Below are 27,210 nucleotides of genomic sequence, written 5' to 3'. Positions count from 1 at the left end.
ATTTATTTATTTATTTTTTTTAGGTGGAGAGTGGCGTATGAAGTATGAACGTGCAGTTCGTGAGACTGAATTCACAAAGAAACGCCTGCAGCAACAGTTTGAAGATAAATTAGAAGTAGAACAGCAGAACAAGCGACAGCAGGACAGAAAAGTGAGTTGTCCTACACTTGGATGTTTAAAAGTTTAGTGCAGAGGTACAGATGTATTTGGATATGAACAGTGATTTCTAAGAATTATTTTTTCATGTGTGTTTATGAAGCTGTCTTATGAAACGTGATAAATTTGAACAGAAAAATTGACTAACACTACAATTACCAGAGCACTTGTATGGCCATCATCCCAGAATTTTACTGGTGTATCTGCTTTACCTGCTAAGCTGGGGAGCTACTTTTCACCTGAACTGTGTCCCTCACTGACAGTACACTTGGAACTGCTAGATACTCTTTCCTGCATAATAAATATGTACTTTAGGATTGTTGTTGTAGGTGTAGTCGCAGTGACAAATGCTGATTTTTCTGACAGTAGTTGCCATCTTGACTGCTAGCCTTAAAGGAGGTTGGCTTTGACTTTGTACTCTTCAACACTGTGCATCACTGAAGTTTATGGTTCAGCACTTTGCCTTTATAGCAGTGTATACGCAGAAGAGGAGTGCAGCAACGTTACTGCTTCGCTTACCTATGCCACCATCTTGCTTCGCTTACCTATGCCACCATCTTGCTTCTCTTACCTATGCCCCCATCTTGCTTCTCTTACCTATGCCCACATCTTGCTTCTCTTACCTATGCCCCCATCTTGTTAAAACACTTTTTTTGTCTAGATTTGTGGTAGTGAGTGAATGTTGGGTAGTGTTTTGGGTGTTGTAGTTCATTTCTATTATCAAAGTCGAGGGCAAATTTTAGCCAGAAAGTCTTGATTTCATAGAGGGCATACATTCAGTCCATGCCTGGTGTTGTACGAAGAAGTCCTAATACTTTGCAGGTTTGGAATTCAGTATTCAGTATTTACCATTCCCGTTATTGTGCAGATCCCAGAACTCCATAATGCAGATGTTGACACTTCACATTCAGTATTTGTGCATAACCACCAATGAGCAATCTGTTTACTTGCATTTTATGTGATAGTCATGGCTGGCTGTATGTAACTTAATTGACTTTCCTCTCATAATGAAAGGACAAAGCAGTTATAGTTGGAACTCTGGATGACAGATTTTAGATTCTGATAAAGATGGCAAATATGACCCTCAACCACAACTAAAATATGTATTCCTTTGATGGCAGATAGCTGGACTTCATGAATTAGTTTGTAAGACATTTGCTTGAATTAGAGCAGTATAATGAATGTCGAGCAAGTGCACTAATATTGTCCCTTCTTCTAATACTATAAATATGCTGATATATCCATTGCTTAAGAGAATGATTGTTTTTACCAATATAAAATGCATTACATGAACAGCACGTGGCTAAATAAATAATTCTTTTGGTGTTACAATTTACAAAATTGCCCTTATGCCAAGTATTAATCTTAGTAAGTAGCTCACCATCTTTATTTACATTAATATACGTGCAATTTGTACAGTGTTTGCATCTTCTAGTTGTAGGGACCCCATATGTACATCCAGTATGTTCCAACATCACTTTAAAATTGCTCCTGTTTTTATATGTAAAAGTGGGTCTGGAAACAAATAAATGACAAATATCCCTACCAGCTTGTAATAAAGACCAATTTTTAGAAATAATCTTTTCAAAGTGTCTGGCTTCTATAGTATAATGCATAACCATGTTGTTAACCTTAAATGATTCAGATAACTTACCACTTTCCAAGCTATTTAAATTAGTTTGGTACCCAAGTCCAGACTTAGTAATGGGAGCATACTTATTCTGTCTACCCATCAAAATTTCATTACAAATAGAATCCAAAAGATCCAGTGGGTACCCTCTCTCCTTAAACATATCCTTCACTAAATCAAATTCCCCAAGACAATCCATGTTGTCTGATGTCAATCTAGAAACCCGGATCATTTGGCTCCTCACAATGCTTTTTTTCCCATGCATAGAATGACATCTAGTAAAATGTAAATAGGCATTGCAATGTGTAGGCTTCCTATAAATTCTAGTGTTTAAGGTACCATCAATTTGTTTTAAAAAAATTAATATCAAGATAATTAATACTATCTTTATCTGCTACATAAGAAAATCTTAAAAAATCAGTGCTCTCCTGAATAAAAACAATAAACATGTCCAATTCGTCCTGTGTTCCTGTCCAAATAAAAAAAAAAACAAATCATCAAAATATCTCTAGTGGGCGGCCACGGTGATGCAGCGGTTAGTGTTACCGCCTTACAGCAAGAGGTTCTCCGGTTCGATTCTCAGCTGGGGTGCCTTCTGTGTGGAGTCTGCATGTCCTCCCTGTGGTCGCGTGGGTTTCCTCCCCACATCCCAAAGACATGCTGTAGGTGGATTGGACACTTTAAATTGGCCCTAGGTGTGAGTGTGTGCATGTGTGTGCCTTCTGTGGAAGGTTGGGCACTGGGCTGGCAACTCGACAGTGTAAAAAGTCTACTGCCAATCATGAAGCGAACAGGTGATCCGCTGTGGCGACCCATAACCGGGAAAAAGCCGAAAGAAGAAGACATTTGCTTGATGGTAAAGTGAAACCGTAAACGTATGTAGTCTCTCCCTTGAAATAAATGTAATATTCATCTCCTATTCATTCTGACTTTCCCCTTTACTCTTTTTCACCTGCCCAATACGGATTTGAATGGTTCCATGGATTCCTCCTCTTCACCACTCATTCTGGTAATCCATTTCATGTATTCACAACCCTCTCTATGAAGAAGACTGAAAAAGCAAAAGGCTGAATCCCAAGAGACTGAAAATTCAAAATACTGAATGATGGCATTTGCCCCTTCTCCACTGTTGTGCGATCTTGGAGTTAATATATATAGTTAGCAGGGGGTGTACAGGGTGCAGTCCCCCCATAAGAGGTGCAGGGGGGCTTACCCCTTACATTAAAAATGTGTTCAGCATTTTGAATTATCAGTCTCTTGGGATTCAGTCTTTTGGTTTGTCAGTCTTCTGAAGTAGACCCGAATAAATACATTTGCAGAGTCAAGGAGTAGTTGCATTTTGGATGGTGCAGGGAAGAATCCTTTAAATCTACTGTTTCTGCACCTTGTACAGAGTGTCACTTTCATATGTTAATGACCATGATATGTCCCCATGTAATGTAAGCACCATGTTGGTTCTGGCCTTTAAGAAGAGCCCCAGCTCCTCTAAGTGTGTGGAAGTATACTTCTTCCTCCATCCACATATTCTTCTGAAGGCTTTCCTGTAGAGTTCTTTCAAAATGTCCTGCTGTTTCTCACTGTGTGTAGCCTGCCAAGCTGCAGGTAGTACTGAAGGAGCCGATAAACTGAGATAATTAAATTTTGCTTCTAGAGGCAGTCTTTCCAAAGTTACATGCCCACATTCCATCTGTCACTGCCTTGCCGTTCTACTCCCAATGGTCCACTCCCAAATGTAATCAACACTGCATACCCTTTTACTGTTTTGCTACTGTCAGGGTTTCACTTACAGCTTGATATATCACACCAGGTATGTTGTGACCCAAATATAGTTGTTTGCATTTGTCTACCTTGAACTTCTACTGCAGCCTTTCTGCCCACTTAGTTTGCCGATTTCCAAGTAATTCTTTAGAATCCTCCCCCCATCTTCTCCTGCAGCTTACGTTGTTTCACTGGCAGAGAGATTGATCCTGTTAATCTTGATTCACGTTCCTTCAGATATGGCAGTAATCTGGCCAATCAGGCAAGAAGGAACAGCAAGGTCTACTGAAAAGTACTGGACCCAGGGCATAACCTTACAGTCACTTTCTTTAATCTTAGTGTAAGATTAGTCACTATTATCAAGTAGTGTCAGTGGAGTAACTGGTAGCACACTCGTCTTTTGTGCTAGAAGGCTAGATGGCTTTGGGTTCTATTCCCACTCCAGGTGATATGGTCATTTCAATAAATACATTTTGACACACAATCTTTATCATGGTAACCCTTGCTAACCTTCCTTTCAACCTTTGGGCCTTCATTCAATGTCATTACTAAACAGCCACACTCGGACATCTGAATGTCAGTGTTTCTGTGAGACCAACAATGTCTACCCTCTTCTCCTGAATCACCTTTTCCGAGGTACAGGCAAACGTGGGAGGACTATGGCTCACCAAGTTCGCAGACGACTGCAAACTGGGCGCCATAATCAACTCTCCAGCTGACACAAACATCCTTCAAAAAGGTCTCACAGAGACAGATAACTGGTGCCAGCGCCATGGTTTAAAGCTAAATGCCAAAAAATGTATAGTCATACCCTTTGGCAAAAACATGTGCCCACAAATTACCACATAGGCGGAAACCCATTAAGTACAGAGAAAGTTATTAGGGACCTGGGGACCCAAGTTGATAGCAATCTCTCCTTTGAAAACCACATTGCCAAAGTGGTTAGAAAGACCTTCTACATAGCCCACCTCATCACGAAGGGTTTCACATCTAGATCAAGAGAGGTAACCGTGCCCCTTTATTCATCCCTCATCAGGCCCATCATAGAATACAATGCCCCTTTTGGGATGTACCTTACCCGACACCTGCACCAATTAGAAAGACCCCAAAAGTATCTCACCAAGAGGATCAAGGGTCTCAAACAGATGCCATATGCTGCTCGTTTAAAAAAACTCCAGCTCTACTCAGTTGCATACCGCCTACTTCGAGGCGATCTATGCCTGACATACAAAGCTATGTCAAATCCAGAATTAATGGACATGCTCCACCTCAGTAAATCTAAATCCCTTAGAGCCACACGCTCGTGGGACTTGAACCTCAGCACAGAAATAAATAGAACTTGCTGGAGGGGCAGGTTCATAACCCAGAGGCTCCCTTCGCTCTGGAATAGAATTCCAGTTCATGTGAGGCAGAGCACCTCACTGAATCTCTTCAAGAAGAATCTCGATAAGTGGATGGGGGATCATAGATTTGTCCCAGGGATTACTCCCGTGTCACTATTAGACAGAGGCACAGTAAACTAAACCTTAAAAAGGGCACAGTATACTCAAATCAAGGGGTGGCGTAAGCCATACAGAATCGGGCTAGGCTTATAATTGCCCCAGGGCAGATAGCCTAGTATGAACCTATGAACCTATGAACCTATGAACCTATGTAGTGCAGCATTAGGGGGTATTGCACTCCTGAGTGTTGCCCTTTGGATGTGGCATTAAACAGAGGTCCCATCTGTATGAGTTGGTGGTAACTCAGTTGGATGTAAAAGGTCTCATGGCACCTGTCGAAAAGAATAAGGGAAGGTCCCCTGTGCCTTGGCCAAATTTCCCCTAGTAGTATAAAAAATCACCTTGAGCATCCCTTGAAAAGAAGCCACTAGCCTAGTGGGTCTAACCCAGTCTAAAAGTTATTTTGTTGACTGGGTTAGTCCCAACAATAAATTCATATGGTCATTTCAATAAATACATTTTGACACACAGTCTTTATCATGGTAACCCTTGCTAACCTTCCTTTCAGCCTTTGGGCCTTCATTCAATGTCATTACTAAACAGCCACACTTGGACATCTGAATGTCAGTGTTTCTGTGATACCAACAATGTCTACCCTCTTCTCCTGAATCACCGTTTCTAGCACCTCCTTCTTACTACCAAAACTCCTTGTTCTGCATAGTAAGACTACGCAAATGTGCTCATTGTCATTCTTGTTTGTTCTGTATTTTATATATTTGTTAACTGGGTAAACCTGCTTGGATGTTAGTGTTCCTTTTCGGGAGTTACCCAGGGGCACTGTCTTGTTACATGACTTGCTCAGTGTTGCACAGTAGGCAAATGGAGGTGGTAGGAATCTAACAGTTCATAAGCCTTAAACCTCTACACCAACCTGCTGTGCTCTGTGTCTTTTTTGTTTTCAGTTTACTGCCTGAGCACCTGCCACACTCTGCTTCTATGATGCCCCTTCCCACTTTTATTTAACAGTACCCTAATTGAGATGTATCCTTCTAACATGGCTCTGAGTATCTGTGTTCTTTTCAGGTAAGATGGAGCCTGTCATTGTCAAAGAACTGGTCTGTGTACCAGTCCTCCAATGATGCCATACATTAGTCCTATGTTCTTTGGCACATCAAGTTATTCTGGTTTGTAATACTGTATTTTCTCAGAGTTCTATCTGCTGGCCCAGGTAATGCAGCCACCAACCCTGTCTCTTGGTGTTTCTTTGTCACTTCCTGGCATTCCTTTTACCACCTCAGCTGTCAGCTCTTTCCCTTGATGACCACTTTGGTTACTTCCTATCTGTTACTGTGGCTAAACCATGAGGTTTACTTCACCATAACCTGACTTCTTCTGTCTTCCTTCCCTAGACTTTTAATCACCATGATGACTGAATTGCCAGTCACCAAAGTCACCTTCTGTAACTACACTGGCTGTTTTCTTTCTCACTTTCTGCCCCATACTGCTATCCCATGAAGATACAGGCTCCCTCTCCAATTCCTTAACGTTTAGCTCTTCTCACTGTCTGCATTGGTTGTTTTCTTCCCTGTGATCTCTGTCTCATGCATCCTGTTTTGTTTCCACAAGCTCTCTACACTTATTATGTACCTTTCAGTTTATCTTCTTCCTTTTTGTACTTGGTACCTAATTCTGGCCATATCGGCTGCGTCTCCCTTGTATCATTTGTCACTGTGTCTTATTAGCTTTTTCATTCTCCTTGTCCACTTTCATGGCTTCATCTAGTTTTTCTTAAAAAGTAAAAATTCATGGGCATTCAGAGGCCTTGTATTTGAAACACTGGTATAGCCTTAAGGGGTCATTTGCATATATCCCGTGGGCCTCCACTACAGGAGGTTTAAAGTATTACACAGTGACAAATCTAGCTTTGCAGAGTCTTTCATGCAGTTTCTACTTCTTCTCCTTATATCTTTCTATGTCACCCCACTCACCTGTACTCCTCTTAACTTCTTCTTTCAGCTTTGCCCGGTTAAGGGTCGCCACAGCGGATCACCTGTCCGCTCATGATTGGCAGTGGGGTTTTACGGTGTTGAGTTGCCAGCCTGGCGGCCAACTTTCCACGGAACGCACACACTGACACCTAGGGCCAATTTAGAGTATCCAATCTACCTACAGCATGTCTTTGGGATGTGGGAGGAAACCGGAGCACCCAGAGGAAACCCACGAGACCACAGGGAAAACACGCAGACTCCACACACAAGGCACCCAGGCCAAAGATCAGACCGGAGAACCTCTTGCTGTGAGGCGGCAATGCTAACCGCTGCACCATCGCAGCTGCTCTGTACTCCTCTTTACTACTACTGCCTATTTTGTACTATCCTGTACCCTTTTCCCCACCATACTTTCTACCACCATCCTCTCTGCTGCTCTACTGTTGCCACTTCTTGTCCAAACCCTCTCTGCTCTCTTATCCGACTAGCCAGTCTACTACCATCTGTAGCTTCTGCATTCTGCCCTGAAACTCTCCCATTTTACTGCAGGCCATTCTCTGCTACGAAAAGTTCCCAAAACTAAACAATTACTATATAGCACCGATTTTTCTGCATCATTTTTCATTTCAGCTTGCACTGCTCCTTTTATGTTGTTCATCTTTTTAGATTCCTTTTGCTTCCATTATTTGTAGAGAGGTAATTTTTATTAAGAACTACATTTTACCATGTATGTTTTCCTTGATCTGCTGAGAAAATGCCAACAAATGACAAGTTACTGGGTAAATAAGGGTAGAGAACTTTTGGCAAGATATGAAAATATGGATTTTTTTAAGTTATATTTGTTAATCTGGAATGTGAAATGCTCCTTTCTGTTTATGTATTTATTTTAGATTTTTAACTGAGTAATTGTCCTTTTTATTTGTTTTACATGTGTTAACTTGGTAGGTGAAGTGGTCCATCGAATCTTTCACTCAAAATGTGGGCCAAAGGGAGCAGTTACACAACTGTACTGTCATGTGATAATTTTGTTCTATGAAAGTTGAACTTAAAACAGTAGTTGTTCAAATGATCACTGCTACAGTAACCTTTGCTGTATGGGTTATATTCTGCCAGCCTGCCAGCTTCCAAAGCTTCAGGGCACCTTCCATGCGCCCAAACTGTCAAGCAGCTCAAGATGAGCTGACTAAAAGACAAGTTTGGGCAATAAGCCCTTCAGCGCCTTTCCTGCCAGCAGAGAGAGGGAGGCTGAGCCCTGAAAGGACAATGCTAGGAATAACAAAAAAATAAATGTCTACACTTTGACATAAAAAAACACAGTAAAAAAACACGGGGGGAGGGGTTATGGAGGGAGGAAACAGCTACTGCATCAGTGATTATTCGAACATATACTGTTATGGTAAGTTTAACAACTTGCACAACAGTACTGTGTTCTTCCTATTGATCACTGCTGCAGTAGCCTTAGCTATATGGGTAGATTACCATAACTAACTATATTTGGGAGGTGGAAGTAGAAGGGTCCAGAAGCCCCTGGAGAATGGCCCTAGCAAAACTTAATCTAGACTTGGACAAGTAATCAAGCTTATAGTGCTTTGTAAAAGTATGTACAGAGGACGAAGTAGCAGCATCTAGAATCCAACCCTTTCCAAAAAGCCATAGCTGTTCCAAGCCCTGGTAGAGTGGGCCTTGACCCTGTCTGGAATAGATCTGTCATGATGAGTATACCAAAAGGTAACCGCCTAAGACAGCTATTTGGAAATAGTCTGACACAGGTTGTCCCTTCTTCCTATCTTCGCAGGAAATGAGCAATTATTCTGAAATATTTAGTTCTGTCAATGTAGTACCCAAGTTGTCTCTGGACATCCAAGGTGTGGAGTATCCTTTCTCCCTCATCTTCAGGTTCAGGAAAGAAAATGGGGAGATGGATAATTTGGCTTAAAGTAAACTTGGATACCACTTTTGGCATAAAAGAAGGATTAGTTTTCAAAGAAAACCTGTTCCTATGGAAAATGATGTAGGGTTGACTCACATAAGAGCTTGCAAATCAGATACCCTTCTTGCAGAGGTCAGAGCAATCAATGGAAATGTTTTCCTTGTTAAGAACCTCAGGTCAGCCAGATTAGCTGGATCAGCTGGAGCATGTGTTAGCTTCTCTAACACAAAATTAAGATCCCAAGGAGGGGCCACCAGTTTACTTTGAGGCCTCTTATACAAAACCCCTTTCAAGAACACTTTACATGAGACTGCCTTGAAAGAGGAGGATCCATGGGTAAACATGTTAAAATGGCCACTAAATGATCCTTGATAGAGGAATAAGAAGGGCCATGGGATAACAACTCACACAAATTCTGTAAAGCCAGAGAACAACTAGCCCTGAGTGGGTATTGATTATGTTGTTGGCATGAGCTAGAAGGCATTTTCCATTTGCTGATATATGATTTTCTAGTAGTAGCTTTCTTGCCTCCATTAGTAACGACTGCATATACTCAGAAAACAGGTGCCTAAAAGGAATTAAGACCCTATCATCCAGGCAGTAAATTGAAGATGTTTGATGTCTGGGTGTATCAAAGACCCCTATTCTTTTGTGAGTAGATCCATTCTGTGAGGAAGCTTGTGGTAACTGCCCCTGGTCATTTCCAAAAGAAGGAAGAACCACAGTTACCTGGGTCAGAATGGAGTCACCACAATGATCTTGGGGGATTATTTCTGAATGTTTAGAAGTATTCTGGATATTAATGAAAAGGCATACAGGAGCATTTCTGTCCAATATAAAGAAAGGGCATCTGTCTTCCGGGCCTTCTTGCTTGGAGTTCTGGAACAGAATTTTGCCAGTTGCTTGTAAAGTGAGGAGGCAAAGAGTTCTACTTAAGGAACTCCCCACAGATGGATCAAATCTTGGAAGACCCCCTGTTCTAGTTTCCATGAGGGTCTGCCCTGGTCCTGCTCCACTTCGCCGCCACACTTCTTTTGATCTGATGGAACATAGGATGTCTGTAGAGTGAGACTCTGCTGTGAAGCTGTATTCCAACTAAAATGGCTAGTCTGCAAAAGGGGTACAACCTGGTTCCCCCCCTTGCTTGTTGATGTACCACATGACAGTGGTATTGTCTGTAACCACTTGTAGATGTCCCAGGTACCAAAGATGGTTTGAGTTTAGTGCCTTGATCAGGGCAAGCATCTCCTTGATATTTCCATGCTTGTATCTGTCCTTGGTGTCCAACACCCCCTGCACTGTTATCCCTCATGAAACTGCTCTCCAAGCAAAGTCTAAAACCTCTGTGGTGACTGACTGCTTTGGAACAAGCAGGGATGCTGAAGAGCAGACCTGGATTTAAGGATAGCTGGTGTCTCCACCAAAAATTTCTCTTCTAACATTCCCCAGTAATGAAATCCAAAAAGCTAAAGGGTGTTGATGCTTGGGATCGAAGAGGTTTCAGATACCACTGTATCTTTCTCTTATGGAGTCTTGCCAGTGGTTTCATGAGAATTATAGATGCAATGACACCCAAAGTTCTGAGGTATTTCCTGGCAGTGACCAAAGTCTGAGTGGAAAACCTTAGAATAGATTTAGGTAAAGATCTTTTTTTTTCCCTGTGGGGAAAAAAGCTCTTTGAACTGAGGTGTCTAGTTGATATCCCAGGAACACAGTCCTGTGTGATGGAGTTAAAGACTTTTGAATGTTCTCTTAGAGTCCCAGCTTGTGCAAGAGATCTCTCACCCAAGGGGGGATAGTCTTGACAGTTTGAAAAAGACTCTGCACAGGGTATACAAGTTGTTTAAATATGGAAAAATGTGGATGTCCTGTAGCCTGCAATGAACTGTAATTGGCGCTAGATACTTTGTGAAATACTCTTGGTGCAGTGGATAGTCCAGAGGGTAAGGCAGAAAACTGATAATGTGATCTAGATACACAAAACATTAAGAAAAGCCTGAAGTCTGGATGAATAGGTATGTGATAAGCATATTTTAAATTTAGTGCTCCCAGGAAGTTTGAAAGAGGAAGAAGAGGTAACAAGTTTTGAATTTGGACACAATCACAAACTGGTTTAGGAAAGAAAGGTCCATAACTGGTCTGCAAGTATTTCCTTTCTTTCTTTGGCACTAGGAACATCCTTGTATGAACCCCCTTCTCCACCTGGGAAGGCAAAACTGGTTCTGTCACTCCCTGGGACAGCATATGATGAAGAATAGGTGGAAACGAGAGTCTGATCTACAGGATGAGGAATGACCCCATGGCAATGTGGCATTTCGTCCCACTGTCATCTGTAACCCCATAGAATGAATTTTAGAACTCAGTTTGTCCGACAATCTGTTGCCAATGGAAAAAATGGAGATTCAGACTTTCTGGAAGAGAATAGGGACCACAGTGGGAGGGGGTCAAGTGGTCTCTTCAACAGTCATTTAAATGTGTTAGGCTGTCCTTGGTTTTGGGATGTTTGAGGCTTGTTTTTGGAAACTCCATGCCACTTCTTCCTTAAAAGTCTGTTGAGACTGTTAATTCTGCTATTTTGCCAAAAGTGGAGGAGAAGAAAGAAAACCCCTTGGACAGTTTGAAAAAGAAGGGCTGAAAAAACTTTAAGAGATTCCCTGGATCCGTTTGCCCTTTTCATCACACTTTTTGATCACCTCTACAACAGAGGAGCCAAACACTAAATCTCTGCCTAAGGGAAAATTTAAAATTTAATTTTTTTAATTATCTAGGAGGTTCTGAGAATGCAGCCAAGCAAACCTCCTTAAAATTGTACCAGTGGCCATAGGCTCTGGAAGAACTATCGACAGAATCATACACACACTGAAAACAATGAGAAGTGACCTGTGAAGTAGAAGAAACTAAGTTTTTTAATGCAGCTTTTATTCTTCACAAGAAAAAACGTAGATGAAACATTCGTCATACTTTCACAATATGTCAGAATAAATTTTAACTTATGAGCCTGACGGTTTAAAATTAAGAAAAACAAAGTTGCAGAAGTATACACTTTTTTTTTTCACTTGCCTATCAATTTTCCTATCGCTACTAGAAAGAGTAAGATTGGAAATAACTGAGTGCTTAGCAGCAGTGGGGTCTACTAAGGCTAGGATGCTGGGTCAGGTTTTGGAATAGTGTATAAAATTTTAAAAGGCTGAGGAACCTTCCTGTCTGCCTTTTTAGGGACAGCTGGCTGACTATCAGGAAAATTGCAGGCAGTAAGACACACATCCTCTAAAGCAGACAGGACATGAGGAATGGGTATAGGATCTGGAAAATCCTTCTGTAACAATTCATAGTATTTTCTGAAGGACTAAGAAAACTCGGTGTTCTCTCAGTGAAAACACTGGGTTGTTCTAGCAATAGTTTCAGAGAAAGGTAACCCCCAGAGGAATAATCAGAAACTGACCTGTCCTCTGAGTCTGAATCAGAAGTCTGAGGTCAAAACCCTGTATCCATCCCTGCGTCTTCCTGTTTAGATTCAGAATCTTGAATCTCTGCAGGAAAAGAGGCATCCCTCTTTCTTTTACCAGAAACTGCTATATAGGAAGGATCAGTAACCTGAATTAAACCCTGAGCCAATTCCAGTAAACTACTTCTGTACAATGAAATTTGAGGAGGAGTAGATACATGTTTGGTTTTCTGTTTTTTTTTTTTTTTTTTTTTTTTTTTTTTAACAAGAAAAATGGGGCCTGCTGTGCTACTAACAGCAGCCTCTGCTTCCCCAGGATAGGCACAGCATTCTGACCCAACAGAGAAGCCTTCCCCTTCCCTCTCCCAGGACTGTTATGAGTGGTTCTCCTTTACCTACTGAGGGGACTCCAACAGCCATAAAGGATGTGGCTAACCCCCAGTCTGTAATGGCTGTAGGTGCTACACCAGAGGGATTTGAGATAAAAGATGAGTGGTCTGAGGTGCAACAAATGCCCACAGTAGGAGATACTCACCTGCGGCTGAGACAAATTGCCAGACTACTGTGGTTGTAAAGGCTGTTTCCCTAACCTTCTGTGGCTAGAAGGAATGACCATGGGACTGACTGTATGGTCCATGGTGAAGCTAAAAATGATGCATCTTTCCCAGAAAGACTAGCATCAAATGCCAGGAGAAACACCAGTTCGCAAAAGTTACTTTTTTGACAGAAAAAACAGTAAAAAGCATTTTCAAAACTATGACAGACCCACAATGGAGAATTAAACACAATTTCTCCTCAGAAAATGTTATCAGTTAGTTTGCACTACTTTAAAAATGACAGAAGAAACAAGTGGTAAGATTAAAAGTATGTTCCAGTCTCGAGACATTTCCTTAAAACACAATACTCCTAGCTCTAAAATAACTTTCCTGAAGAGGAAAGTAATAAAACATCAGTAAATGTATAAGCAAATTAAGTTTTTGCCGTAAAGGGAACTTATTTGTCCAGCAAAGGATTGCACAAGCTGACTGTTAATTCTTGAAAGTTTCAGAGGAGCGTTCTCTTCGGCAGCAGTAAAGCTCTGAAGTGTTACCTGTCCAAACTTGTCTTTTAGTCAGCTCATCTCAAGCTGCTTGACAGTTTGGGTGCAGGAAAGGTGCCCTGAAGCCTTAGGAACTGGCCAGCTGTTATATCCTTGGCAGGATATAAACCTGTATTGCGAAGGCTACTGCATTAATAGTCAGTATGAAGAATATATTCTGTACATGAATATTTTTCATACAATAAAAGGTATATTCAGATATCATTCAGCAGTTTTTCTTCCATTTCTTTTTTTTTTCAGCCTGTACTGTTTGTCCATAGTTTCTGTCTTTGCTTAAGTTATTAAATCACAGGACATTTTATTGATTGATAGTATGTGACATTTTGTTTGCATTCAGGGACCGAGTTAGTCACATGCTCACTACAACAGTAAATAATGCATAAGTGTGTTACAAAATTGGTAGTAGTATTTTTGTAAAAAAAAAAAAAAAAAAAATCTTTTTTTGGGCAACTTGTCTATCAACTGAAACTGCATTCTAGCAGGATGTTCTCTAGAATGAGGTTTAGTGTTGTGATTTTTGATACACTCTTACATAATGTTATATATTTTAATTTACCCGTCTTCTACAAGGTGACGAGTCCACTTTTTTGTGTGAATCAAAGAACGGTAACTTGTTTGCTTCAAGTAGTCTTGCCCATGTCCCATTGAAAAGGGCCATCACTGCCTTTGCCTTGTCTGGTACATTAAGTTTATTTGTGCCCCTCACACTGTGGCACTGTATGGAAATGAAGCACAACATTTTTTAATGTCCTAGTTGCAGCTGAAGCCCATAAGACATTTCAACAGTGCTTCATTTAAGGGAAGCATTATTATCTGTTACCTATCTGATGGTAGTACATGTAGCTGCTTTTCCCATATGAACTTCTGTGATTTCCCTGTCTGACTCTACACAGATTGCATGGCCCATCAGCTCTCTGTTTAGAACACATAACAGCACAATGTATGGTGCCTTTGAGTCTGCATTCTGAATGCTGTCATGGTACACCCTAAAAAGTTTTTTTTACATTGCTTTAGGGTTTCATGCTCTGCAGTGCTATAATGGCCTGTATTGGCCCAAACCTGAGAGTATGTTTTTATTTTGGGTAGTAAACTAAAGGATATCAGCATACTTACAGTACTTGGTGTGAAACCTTTGCTGTACTCTGCCTTCAGGTATGCATTAGCATTGCTATTATTTTCTACTGTAATTGCATTCTTAAAGATGCCACACAGTGTATGTATAGTTACACTGGGAAAGGTGGGTTAGCAAAGCCTCCACATTTAAAACATTAACTGCTAAATTTTGTAGGAGCATTTATACCTTTGAAAGGGATGAAGAACACCTAACTGTGTGTGTGTGTGTGTGTGTGTGTATATATATATATATATATATATATATATATATATATATATATATATATATAAAACATTTTGTGAAAATGGGTCTAGTCTCACTCCAGAAAACTGGATTACTGACCGAAACTGCAGGGATGCTGCACTTGTGAGTGTGTCCTCCTTCAGATGAGATATTAAACTGAGGTCCTATCTACTTTAGTGGTGGTAGCTTGGGTAGATGTAAAATACCCCACTGCACCTATTGAAAAGAGTAGAGCTCCTTTATTTGTATACAGAACTTATTTACAAAATGTTTACATATTTACAAATGTATAGCTATACAAATCTGTCTGTACATAGTCATAATTTCCTTTGCAATCATAGTACATTTTCATCCCTATTAGACCCGACTCTTTTTTTCCATAACCACCATCTGATTTTACTTGATATTGCTGCTAAAACCAATTTACCATTGAACACAATTTCAATTATTTTATTCCATATAACACAAAATAATTTTATATATATTCTTTTAACATATTCTTTACTTCTGTTCTTATAATATACATATTTAATCATATCCAGGTTTATTTTATCTAATTCCTTTAATATCTTCAGAAAAAAATCTTTACATAATGTCCCCCATAACTTTTTTTACTCCTTTACATTTCAAAAACACACGTTCCATAGTTTTTTCTGCTTGACAATGTAAACATATTCTATGATTTTTTTTCTTTTTCAATGGCATATTTCCTTTTAGTGGCAATTTATCAGTTACCACTCTCCACAAAAAATCTTGACATTTTACTTTATGATTAAACCATGTGCTTCTTATAGCTCTAATTTTTTTCCTCTGTTAGATTTTCCTATAGTCTTAGTTAGCAATGCTTTATCATTGCATTCTTATACCACACTTTTCTATCTTTTTCTACATCATCTGTTTTTATTTTCCACAAAAATATTTTTTCTTGGTAACATTTTATTTCTTCATTTATACACACTTTTTCTATTTTACTTTTTTATCATACCACAAAAACTTATCATACTTGTATTTATACAATTATACTACTAATCTCTCATCTTTTTCATTTATCCACTTTAGCACTTAGTACAAATTTAATGGTGCAGCATATACCACTGGGTTAATTAACCCTAAACCGCCTTCCTCTTTATTTACATACAAAACTCCTCTTTTTTCGGGTCTACTTTAATTAAACGAAAGCGGAATCCGTCGAATACGAATCTGTCGACAAGTAAACAGCGAAACGCGGAAACGTGGAACGCACTAAATAGCAAAATCGGAAATGTCAAATTGTCATAGTTGGCCCGTCTATGGTATAGCTCCGTAAGGTAAGTGTGCGATAGTTACAGACCTTAGGGTTAGGGTGCGGGTTAAGGTAAGTGCATAGATAGGTAATGTATGTAAGGTTTAGTGTAGGGTTTTATTAAGTGTATTTGTGTGGAATATTTACTTTGTGTGGGTATAGTTCTGTAGGGTAAGTATGCGGTAGTTACAGACCTTAGGGTTAGGGAGGGGTTAAGGGTAGTGCATAGATAGCTGTGTATGTGGGGTTTAGTGTAGGGTTGCAAGTGGGGTTTTGGTGCTTTAATTTAGGGTTAGTAGTAGGGTTTTGGTTAGTGTATGTATGTGTTTTTTGTTGTTGTGTTTGCATAGGTAGTATGTTACGGGCGGTGGGGTTGGCTGACTATTGCAGTTTCGATGTTTAAATTTTGCGGTTTTGCATGTTCGACATTATTGCGTTTCGCTGTTTGTGTCAACGGATTCGTATTCGATGGATTCCACTTTTGTTTAAAGTAGACCCCTTTTTTCCTGGTTTAATCTAGAACCCTAAATAAATGGAAAATATCTGCAGTAATTCCTTTTCAAATACTGTTGGCAACATAAATATACTTGCTAAGTATGCTGTTTTTTTTTTCCCATCAGGACTATACATCAAATAAGCCTTTTTTTCTAAATGATAATTTATATGTTCTCCAGAAAAGACAGGTTTATTTCTTCTATTGATCTTTCCATTGAATTCTACTTACATGTTTATTCTCAAATTTTATGCCTAACACAAAAATTTAATTCACTGTAAAATATATACCCCATATATTTACTATATCACCTAAACATTTACTTTTCTCTTTATTTAAAGCCATGTCTATCACTTCTATACACTCTTGTGCAAATTATTACTCCTATTATCCAAATTTTGTTTTTTGCAATTATAATGTCATCTGCATATGTTAACAGGACTGGAATTCTTAACCATTCAGCTGTTCCTCGCTTCCTTCATTTTCTAATTTATTTCACATACTATCACATGCATAACTTATGCAAGGTGTATATAACTCATTGGACATCCCTGTCTTACACCATTTTTCATATGCACCTCTTGGCTTAACCAGCTGTTTTCAAGTACTTTTGCTTTATTATTACTAGACACTGACATACATAAATGTTCATCGTGTTTCACTGTTGCAGTCATTACACTTGGGTTATCCTGCTGGCAGGCGACCCGCAGTCGGCCCGAGTTCCAAAGTCCTGGTTCGGCATCGGTTACTGTCGCCTCTTCCCTGACGTCAGTGCACCAGGGGTATAAAAGTTGCAACCGACGCCATTTTCTTCAGTCTTTCTTGCCACGCGGTGCCCGAAGCAAAAGCAGTTCGCAAGTGCCGGTCGGCCGACTCCTGAGATTTTCGAAATTGAGTTTCAGAACCAAAGTCTTCAATAAAGCTAATTACCCCGTTGGGGAAACTTTTTCTTGCTCCAGACCGATGTCAGTAAAAGTTGATAATTGTATTTCTTGTGGGAAGCAAATACCTCATAAGGACTTTCATTCTTACTGTATTCCTTGCCTATTCCCTGACCACGACGTTACCAGTTGTCGGTTTTGTGCTAGATTCAATAAACGCACTATTAAATGTCGGTTTGATTTTGCTTTGCATTATTTTGGCCGAAGGTTTAATTACATAATGCCGTCGGAACAACCAATGACCGGAATTTATAAAAAACGCAAAGACAAAGAAAAGGACAGGCATCAGAGGTCCAAAACCGACGACGAAGCCTCTTCAAGGTCAGTCGCCGGTTCTCAGTGAGGCGCTTTCGCAGCCCCTGACACCCGCTACCTCAGAGCTACAGGCCGTAACCGACAGCCACGTGGAGACACCGAGGCCTGTGGAAACCCAAGGTATTGGGCCTACGGAAACTATTCCCTCAGATGGGTCCGGAGCCGCTGAGCAGGCATCGGCTTCTGAGGGTGTTTTCGGACCTTCACGGCTTACAATTAAGCCCACTACAGCAGCCAAGGCAAAGTCAAAAACTCCATTAAAGACAAGGAAACAAGTACAGCATTCTCCAGAACAGTCATCCATGCCAAAGAAACAGATGCTTAAAATGGCTGAAGACCTAATTACTTTAATCAGGGGTTCCCATCCCCCTCTTGACAAAAGGCCTAGGCAAGACACTGACTATGATTCCTCTGACCAGGTTTCCATTTCCTCTGATTCCTCTTCTGATCAGGGATATTCTCTCAGAATCCAAGAAAAGGCTCAGAGACTTCCTTTATTGCCTCAGCACAGGCCCCTGGCTATCCCCACTGTGCTTGATACTGTTGATGATGTTTTCTCTGAATCCAGTCTGTCTCCCGATTCTTTACCCCCTGCACCAGTCAAGCCAGACAGGTACTACAGGGTCCCTGACTCTCATAAATTTCTTTACAGAAACCCCACTGCAGACCCAGAAACACTTTCTCAGGGTCCTAAAGGGGTTAAGGCTTCCACTGCTAAAAATCCTGTCCCCTTGGATAGGGATTCCAGAGCTCTGGACAGATGGGGGGAAAACGTTTACACTTCTGCTACTTTAGCTGTAAGGGCTTTAAATTGCCAATTTCACATGCTTAAATATCAACAGTACCTCATGTCATTGTTAAAACAGAAAATGGTTTCAAATTCAGAAAGTCCTGACAGTAAGGAAATGCAGGATTTATTGCATGCAGTTGAACAAGTGGGAAAGCATACTCTGCAATGTGGTTTTGATTCATTAGAGGCTTCTTGTAGAGCCGCAGTTACAGGCTCTGTTATTCGAAGGCATGCTTGGTTGAAAGAACAAAGTTTACCTGACCATGTTAAAGTAAAATTATTGGATGCTCCACTACAGTATGATACTTTGTTTGGTGTTAAGGCAGAAGAGGTGTTAAAGAAAATGGAGGATAAAGCAAAATCAATGCAGACAGTGAAGGATTTCTTGCAGGTTCAACCTCCTAGATTTAGCAGAAACTGGCCTCCAAAAAATTGGTCCATTCCAGTGTCAGACATGCCACAAAGAGGCAGCTACAGACGCCCAAGAGGCAGATCTCAGCCCCAAGGCTCCTACAGACCTAAACAATGGGGTGCTTCAGCCCCCAAAGGAGGGGAAGACAAATCACAACCTTATAGGAAACAGTCCCAATGACTTCCCTCTACAAATGCCAAGCACTTACCTTTTGGCAGCACCCCTAGGGGGAAAGCTAGCACTTTTCACAAAAAATTGGCACATGATCACCCAGGACCAATGGGTGCTGAATATTGTTTGTCAGGGTTACAGTTTCCACTTCCACATGCTTCCAAAATCAAAAGGTATGCCAGACCTGCCATAAAAACCAATGGGCAGAGGCTCAAAAACAGATTGCTGCTCTTATGGACATGGGAGCTATTCAAAGAGTTCCACAGCAAGAACAGGGACAAGGATTCTACTCAAGACTTTTCTTAGTACCCAGAAAGAACAAAGCCTGGAGACTAATACTGGACCTGTCAACCCTAAATACTTTCCTGGATGTTCCAAAATTCAAAATGTTAACACTACAGCAACTTCTGCCCAAGCTGGGCAAGAAGGCTTGGCTAGTTACTTTGGACCTCAAGGAGGCATACCTGCATGTCCCAGTCAGACAATCTTGCAGAAGATACCTCAGATTCATAGCAGGCTCAATGCATTACCAATTCACTGCACTGCCCTTTGGCTTATCTACTGCGCCCAGGGTCTTCACAAAATGCCTGGCATCAGTAATTGCATTTTTCAGACAAAAAGGAATTCAAATATATCCCTACTTGGACGACTGCCTTATTCAAGCAGAGAGCAAGGACATTCTTCTAAAGCATCTGGCATTTGTAAAAAGATTGCTAATTTGCCTAGGGTACACAGTAAACGAAAATAAATCAAAACTAGTGCCCTCTCAAGAGATAATATTCCTGGGTGCAAGCTTAAATACTACTGCCCAGATTGCTTATCTCACGCCAGACAAACAAAGGCAACTGACTCATTATTTTCAAATGATGGCAACAAAGACCCAGCTCCCTGCAAGAAAAATTCTGCAGGCCCTGGGCTTCATGGCATCCTGTATTCTACTAATTCCATATGCAAAACTGCATATGAAGAAACTACAATGGTATCTAAAAAGTGTTTGGACTCAGCATTGTCACAGCCTGGAGACAATCATAACTTTAATTCCCTGCCTACAACAGGAGTTTCGATGGTGGTCCCAGGCCTGTCACCACAACAAGGGACAGCCTTTCACCTTACCCACAGCCAGGCAGACAGTAACAACGGATGCATCGGATTATGCCTGGGGGGCACATATGGCAGGAAACTGTATTCAGGGCATGTGGCCCAAGGAACAAATGCATCTTCAAATCAATCAAAAAGAGATGCTAGCTGTACAGAATGCCCTGACACCTTTCAAGGACCTACTACATCCAGGACAACTATTAATAAAGACGGACAATACCACAGTTATGTGGCACATAAGCAAGGGGGCACACATTCCTACCCCATATGCAGGCAAGCCATGACTTTGTGGAACACAGCACTGACCTATCAAGTACATCTGCAGGCACAATTCCTGCCAGGAACAAAAAATACACTGGCAGACTAACTAAGCAGAAATCTCATGGATCCTCACGAATGGAAACTAAATCCACAAGTGTTCAGCATGATAACAAGGAAATGGAGACACCCAGACATAGATCTTTTTGCCTCCCTTCACAATTACCAAATACAGAAATTCTGCACAAGAACCCATCACTCTCAAACATGGAATGTGGATGATGTATCATTCAGCTGGAAAGGCCTGACAGTCTATGCCTTCCCTCCGATGCCTCTTCTTACCAAAGTGCTCCTAAACGTCAGACAAGAAAGGCCAAAAATGATCCTGATTGCCCCAGACTGGCCACGTCAGCACTGGTACCCAACCCTAAAGAGCTTGTCTCAAGGCCCAGCTTGGCTTCTACCTCAAATTCCTCATCTTCTGACACAACAAAACAATCAGATTCTGCACAGTCAACTCATAACCTTAAATCTGGCAGCATGGCAGATAATGTAGTCACTCAGACTGCATCTCTCTCTCTAAAGCTGTTATGGATGTCATTTTAGAAGCCAGGAGGCCCAGCGCTAGGAAATCCTATGCAGAAAAATGGAAGAGATTCTGTGCTTGGAACCAGGCACAAGGGCTCGAGCCACTTGCCCCTAATATACCTCAGATATTACAATACCTAACGGAGATGCTCTACAAAGGCCTATCTTTCTCATCTATTAAAATCCATGCCTCTGCCATTTCAGCTCATTACAATATGGAACTTCCTATTTTTTCACATCCTCTACTACGACAGTACCTCAGAGGGGCAAAAAATATAAGACCCCCAAGGAGAGCACCAGAACCAACTTGGGATCTCAATTTTGTTTTAGAAAAACTCACACTGCCTCCTTTTGAACCAGCCAGCACAGCTGATCTAAAATACTTATCATGGAAAACTGCTCTGCTCCTAGCAATAACTTCAGCAAGAAGAGTCTCAGAGTTACAGGCATTAATGGTTGTGGAATCTTTCATAATTTTTCATCAGGACAAGGTTTCTCTTAGGACAAACCCAACATTCATGCCAAAAGTGGTCTCCATTGTGGCCTTAAACCAAACCATTCATTTGCCTACTTTCTACCCAAATCCCCAGAATAAAGGGAAGAGACTTCTGCACGCTTTGGATATACACAGACAGCTACGATTCTACTTGGACAAACAAAAAGCTTTCAGAAAAACTGAGCAACTGTTTGTAGCCTATGCTGCAGGATCACAAGGAAAGCCTATTACAAAGCAGACAATCTCAAAATGGATAGGACACTGCATCCGCTTGTTACAACATGGCAAATCAGTGCCTAAGGGCATTAGGCCTCATTCTACCAGAGCAGCAGCCACTTCAGCAGTATTTCTCAGAGGAGTACCATCCAAAGACATTTTAGAAGCTGCAACCTGGAGCTCAGTGCACACTTTCACCAAACACTACCACTTACCTCTCTACTCTAAATCCAGAGCAGGCTTTGCCACTACAGTTCTGCAGGGCCTGGTAGCCTCTCCAAATACAATTTACACCCAGCCGCCCAACCTCAGCTTTGGGATTCTACCCAAGTGTAATGACTGCAACAGTGAAACACGATGAACATAGTACAGTTGTGTACCTACCATAAATGTAGATGTTCGAGTGTATTCACTGTTGCAGTCCAGGTTACCCACCCACCTTCCCCCTTTTCATTGCTGGGACTTTTCTGTACTTCTCAACTCTATACAACCTATGTGGTGTATTTGCTTGTAGATGAAGGAAATGTTTATAGTAATATATGCATGTTTTTTGGCATATTTATATCTTTCCAGCCTTCCTATCTGGGGGCACCTGACATCTGGGGCAAGAAAAACTGAAGGAAATGGTGTCAGTTGCAACTTTTATACCCCTGGCGCACTGACGTCAGGGAAGAGGTGACAGCAACCGACGCCGGACCAAGACTTTGGAACTCGGGCCGACTGCGGGTCGCCTGCCAGCAGGATAACCCAAGTGCAATGACTGCAACAGTGAATACACTCGAACATCTACATTTATGGTAGGTACACATCTGTACTTTTCCTAACTCTCTTACTTATGTTCTATTCTTTCATTATTACTTAATAAGATTTCATATCCAGTTGTATCAGATGCCTTATTAAGGTCTCCTGTCATGATTTTTGCTTCCTTTTTTCTGTTCTTAATATCGTCCACAATTTCTCTATAATTTAGTAATTCTTGACAATCCTTCCCCTTTACACAATATATACTATCTTCCAAAGTATTTTCCATTTTAATTTCAAGTCTCTTTTGTATTATTTTCATAAAGATCTTATAATAATTATTATGATGATTCAATAGTATTGGTCTCCATTTTTTTAATCATGTTCTACTACATAATTCTTTATACATAAATCCTTCATTTAACCAGTCATTCGTAATCTTTAAAAAATATTTTTTGCCAGTCCCTTAAATTTTATACATTTCATACTCTATTCCATGTGGTCCTACAGCTGAATCTATATTTCTTTGTCCTAATACTTTGTCTAGTTTATTTAAAGAAATCTCCTTTTCCAACTCTTTATTCTCTTTTCCTGTTAACTATTTTTTTACTTTGTGTTTTTTCAGTACCTTCTTTTTTTTTTAATTTTTTTGTGCTTGTTGTGCTACAATATTTATAATCTTTTCCGGAGTTTTCTAATTCACCTTTTACAGACTTATTACTCTCATTAAACTACCATCTTCCTTTACTAATCTGCTTAAGTAACTTGATAGCATTTCTCTTTTTCCTTGTAAAAAATATCTTTGCTTATAAAACAATTCTTGTATTATTTGTGATTTCTTTCATATATTTCGTTTTCTTTGTTGAAATACTTCCACCATTTAGACCAATTTTTGTAAAATGTTCTCATAGTAATATGATTTATTTCATAACTGTATTACTAATTTCTTTCTTTCTTCATTCCAGGTTTTCTCATTTATACTTTTTTTTCCTTTGCCTATTTTTATATAGTCCTTGTTTTCCTTTTTATCTAGCCATATTGCAAGATGATTACAAAATCCTGTTTCAACTACTTTCTGTTCCCCTAACTTAAAACTTCTGATGCTATAAAAGAAACTGTTTCAGTTCTATATATACTCCTTTTACAAGTCCACAAATTTTCATTCCAAAGTTTTAACTGACCGCATTTTATAACTTCTAACAATTGTCTTATATAATTTCCTTTCCTTTTTACACTTGCTTTTAAATCAGTCGGTCTCCTGTTGTAATATTCATATTTATCACTACATAGTGTAAAATATGAAGAAATAACCTTTTATTTTCTTTACAATTGGTATAAGCATATAATATTATAATTTTATAATTATTTTTTTCATTTCAAATTTGGAATGGTTACTCTTCCAATTTTTGTCAAAGTTACATCTAATGTCTTTACTGTAATTGTACAGAATATGGCTATTCCAACACATCACTTATTTCACAAAGTCCAGATTACTTCTCCTCCTCATAGTTTCACTATTTGTAATCTTTATTCATTTGTTAAAAATCTTGTCTTCTAATATGATTATATCTACATCACATGTAGTACAGCACTTCAAAATCCCTATTCTTACTATATTCTTAATAATATTCACATTTACAGAAAGCACTCTAAAATTTTCATTTAATTTTTTTCTTAGGTTTTCTGGTTTCATATGTTCATAGCTAATTACTAGGATAGCTTTCTTAATAGGCAATTCTAAGCTTAGCCAGTTTCCCTCCCAAAGGTGAGAGTCAAACATAGTACCTTGTGTCTGTGAGTCAAACACCATAACTGTTATACCAATGCCCAGTCTTTAGCTGGGTATGTATACTTTTCATCCATTTCCTTTTTTTGTAATTGTACCTTTAAATTTTCTTTTTCTGTCTTTTACCCTTTTACCAATAGAATTCTTTTTTCTTTTACTCACTCCCAATTTATGTCTTCTTCGTCTCTTAAACCTTATTCTGTGCCCTTTTTATTACTTTTTTCTCATTTAATTTTTCTTCTATTTCTACTACTTCTAAAATGTCTTCTCTTTGTTCATTTTCTTCTCTTTCTTTTTGCATTCTATCCATAAATCTTTAATTTTGTTATATTTATAACATTTAAATTCACATTTTTTGCATCATGTCGCAATTCCCCACAAATATAACATTTTCTTTTGTCACAGTTACTTACCAAATGTCCTCCTTTTCCACAAAAAAGATATGTTTTTGGGTTGTCCCCAGTATTTTATAACACCCCTATTCCCCTCCACATTTATCTTGTTGGTATATGTATATATTTTTTTCTGTTTCTAAGTAACAAACAATTACAATCCCAGCCACCAGTCTGTAAACCTCTTTTGTCATAAACTTTTGCAATACCCGGTACTACTGTACATAAAGTTTTCAAATGTCCTTTCAAAGTCTCTGTTTCTACCTTTGTTCTAAACTGTACATGAATTTTCTTTTTTTGTTTCCCTGTTAAATGCTTTTATCACATAAAGATTCCATGGGTTACAGTCTTTCTTTTTTCATATTTTCCAAGAAAATTTGAAAAAAAAAAAACAATCTCAAGTATAATGTCACAAAATGTTTCCCTGTTAATAAGAATAAATGCTCTTACCTCATGTGCTTTTATACCCAAAGGAACTATTAAGTTATCCTACACTTTATGCTTGTCCATTTTTTTGTCTTCTTTCCTTTGAATTCTTATCACATACTTCTGTTTTTCATTTTCTTCTGCCTTCTTTTCTGCTACTTCCCTTTTTGTCTTCTTTTACTTTCTCTTCATATGTTTTATTTTCCATCTCACTACTATTTTTCAGGATTGTCCCTGCATCCTCCCTTTGAGTTTTTGCCATAATGTCCCTCCAGGAAACATCTCCTTCATTTTCTGGCTTACTCTGCGTCACCATTTCTATAAGTAAATCATCCCGCAACCTTCCCAACTGGAGGGTTGTAATTATACATTTATCATTTGCTGACTCCTCTCCATCAAACAGATTTCTTTGAAATATCTCTTCAGAATCCTGGACACATTATCTGGTCTCAAAATTTGCTTTCTCCTCCATTTCCCTCACCACTTCATCTCCTTCTGTCTCCATTTGCCTCCGTATTTCTCCTGGCCACCCGTCCACCTGGAGTGGAAAGAGGAAGTGCTCTTGCAAAATGGGTGCCACTTGCAACAATGGCAAGTAAGGGATATGAGGGTTAGGGGCGGGGTAGGTGAGTTAAGGTTAGGGCGTGGGTTAGGTATGTGTGTGATTGTGTGGACGTGAGGGTTAGGGTGGGTTAGGTGGGTTAGGGTGCTGGTCAGGTAAGTGTGCAATTGTGTGGACGTGAGGGTTAGGGCGGGGTAGGTGCGTTAAGGTTAGGACGCTGGTCAGGTAAGTGTGCAATAGTGACAGACCTTAGGGTTAGGGTTTGGATTAAGGTAGGTGGATAGTTAGTGGTGTGTTTATATAGTTTAGTGTAGGGTTGGGTGTAAGATTTTAGGTGTATGTGTGTGGATTGTTGTTTGTTTGGTGTGCTTGTGTTGTGAGTATGTATTTTGGAACAACTAATTTTTTCCCTAGGAAAAAATTAGCTGTTCCCTATGTTCGATGTTTTTAGCTTTCGCGTAATAGGGTTAGATATTAGAACATTCAAAGTTTTGAAACTTCGATGTTCTAATATAAACCCTGTATAAACTTGTAACCAAGAAGAATATGTCACCAAACACCAATTACGTCCCGGCACTATTAAGGCTGTCCTTTGTCTCTCCCTTTTTCTGCTGAACCTCCGTAGTACTTTACCAGCATAGACCACGAATGACAGATAGTTTAAAAACTAAATTCTTTAATGTAAACAACCAAAACAAACATGAAAACACCTCGGTTTGGCTTTCATCTCCCAGCGGAGACTTCTTCAGAATCAATTTTAAACTAATCCCAACAGTCTTTTATATTGTTGATTCCCAATAGTAGTTAATTGATTAATTGCTTAATACAATGTTAAAGTTTTAAATTTAAAAGGGCACTTCATCTTCGTGTTGAACCATATAAAAATGCAATTGATAATACAAAATAAAATAAAATATTCAAGATTTTACATTCTTTAAAAATACTGAATGAGTGATAAAGTGCATATATAGTTGAATGAATAAATAATAAAATATCTTGATGCTGATGAAAAGACATATATTATACAATAACTAATAGAATGAATGTAGTATAAATATATATATATATAAATAATTAATTAAATAAATAATTCTATATAAATATGAATATACATATATATATATCTTAGATATATATAGATATATCTTAGATATGAATAAATATAAATAGTAAAATATAAATATTGATTTGATAAATTTGTATAGGTAGTAAAATAATTAAATTAATTCTATACAAAAATTCTATACAAAAAATTCCATGACAGTAGATAATACTGTCTTGAATTGTTTGAGAACTTCTAATATACATTAGAGATGTTTTTGAAATGTTTTTTGAAATGTTCTTTGAACATGTTGCCTTGAATGTCTTGTTGGCAGTTGTATATTAGAAGTTCTCAAACAATTCAAGACAGTATTATCTACTGTCATGGAATTTTTTG

General features: G+C 39.3%; 1 protein-coding gene across 7 annotated transcripts in view; it reads left to right on the top strand.

The window, feature by feature from the left end:
* Positions 1 to 27,210, top strand: part of MYO18A (myosin XVIIIA) — a 2,129,602-nt gene that overhangs the window by 1,469,440 nt on the left and 632,952 nt on the right. For all 7 annotated transcript variants that reach the window (XM_044054445.1, XM_044054444.1, XM_044054446.1 and 4 more), the window contains one exon: positions 24 to 151. In XM_044054445.1, the coding sequence (XP_043910380.1) occupies positions 24 to 151 (128 nt within the window). The remainder of the gene's footprint in view (positions 1 to 23; positions 152 to 27,210) is intronic.

The sequence above is a fragment of the Protopterus annectens genome, chromosome 13.part0, assembly GCF_019279795.1.
Source record: "Protopterus annectens isolate FY-2018-M chromosome 13.part0, PAN1.0, whole genome shotgun sequence".
Taxonomy (NCBI): domain Eukaryota; kingdom Metazoa; phylum Chordata; order Ceratodontiformes; family Protopteridae; genus Protopterus; species Protopterus annectens.
Note: the sequence above shows the minus strand (reverse complement) of the source record. Positions and strands in the feature narration are given on the sequence as shown.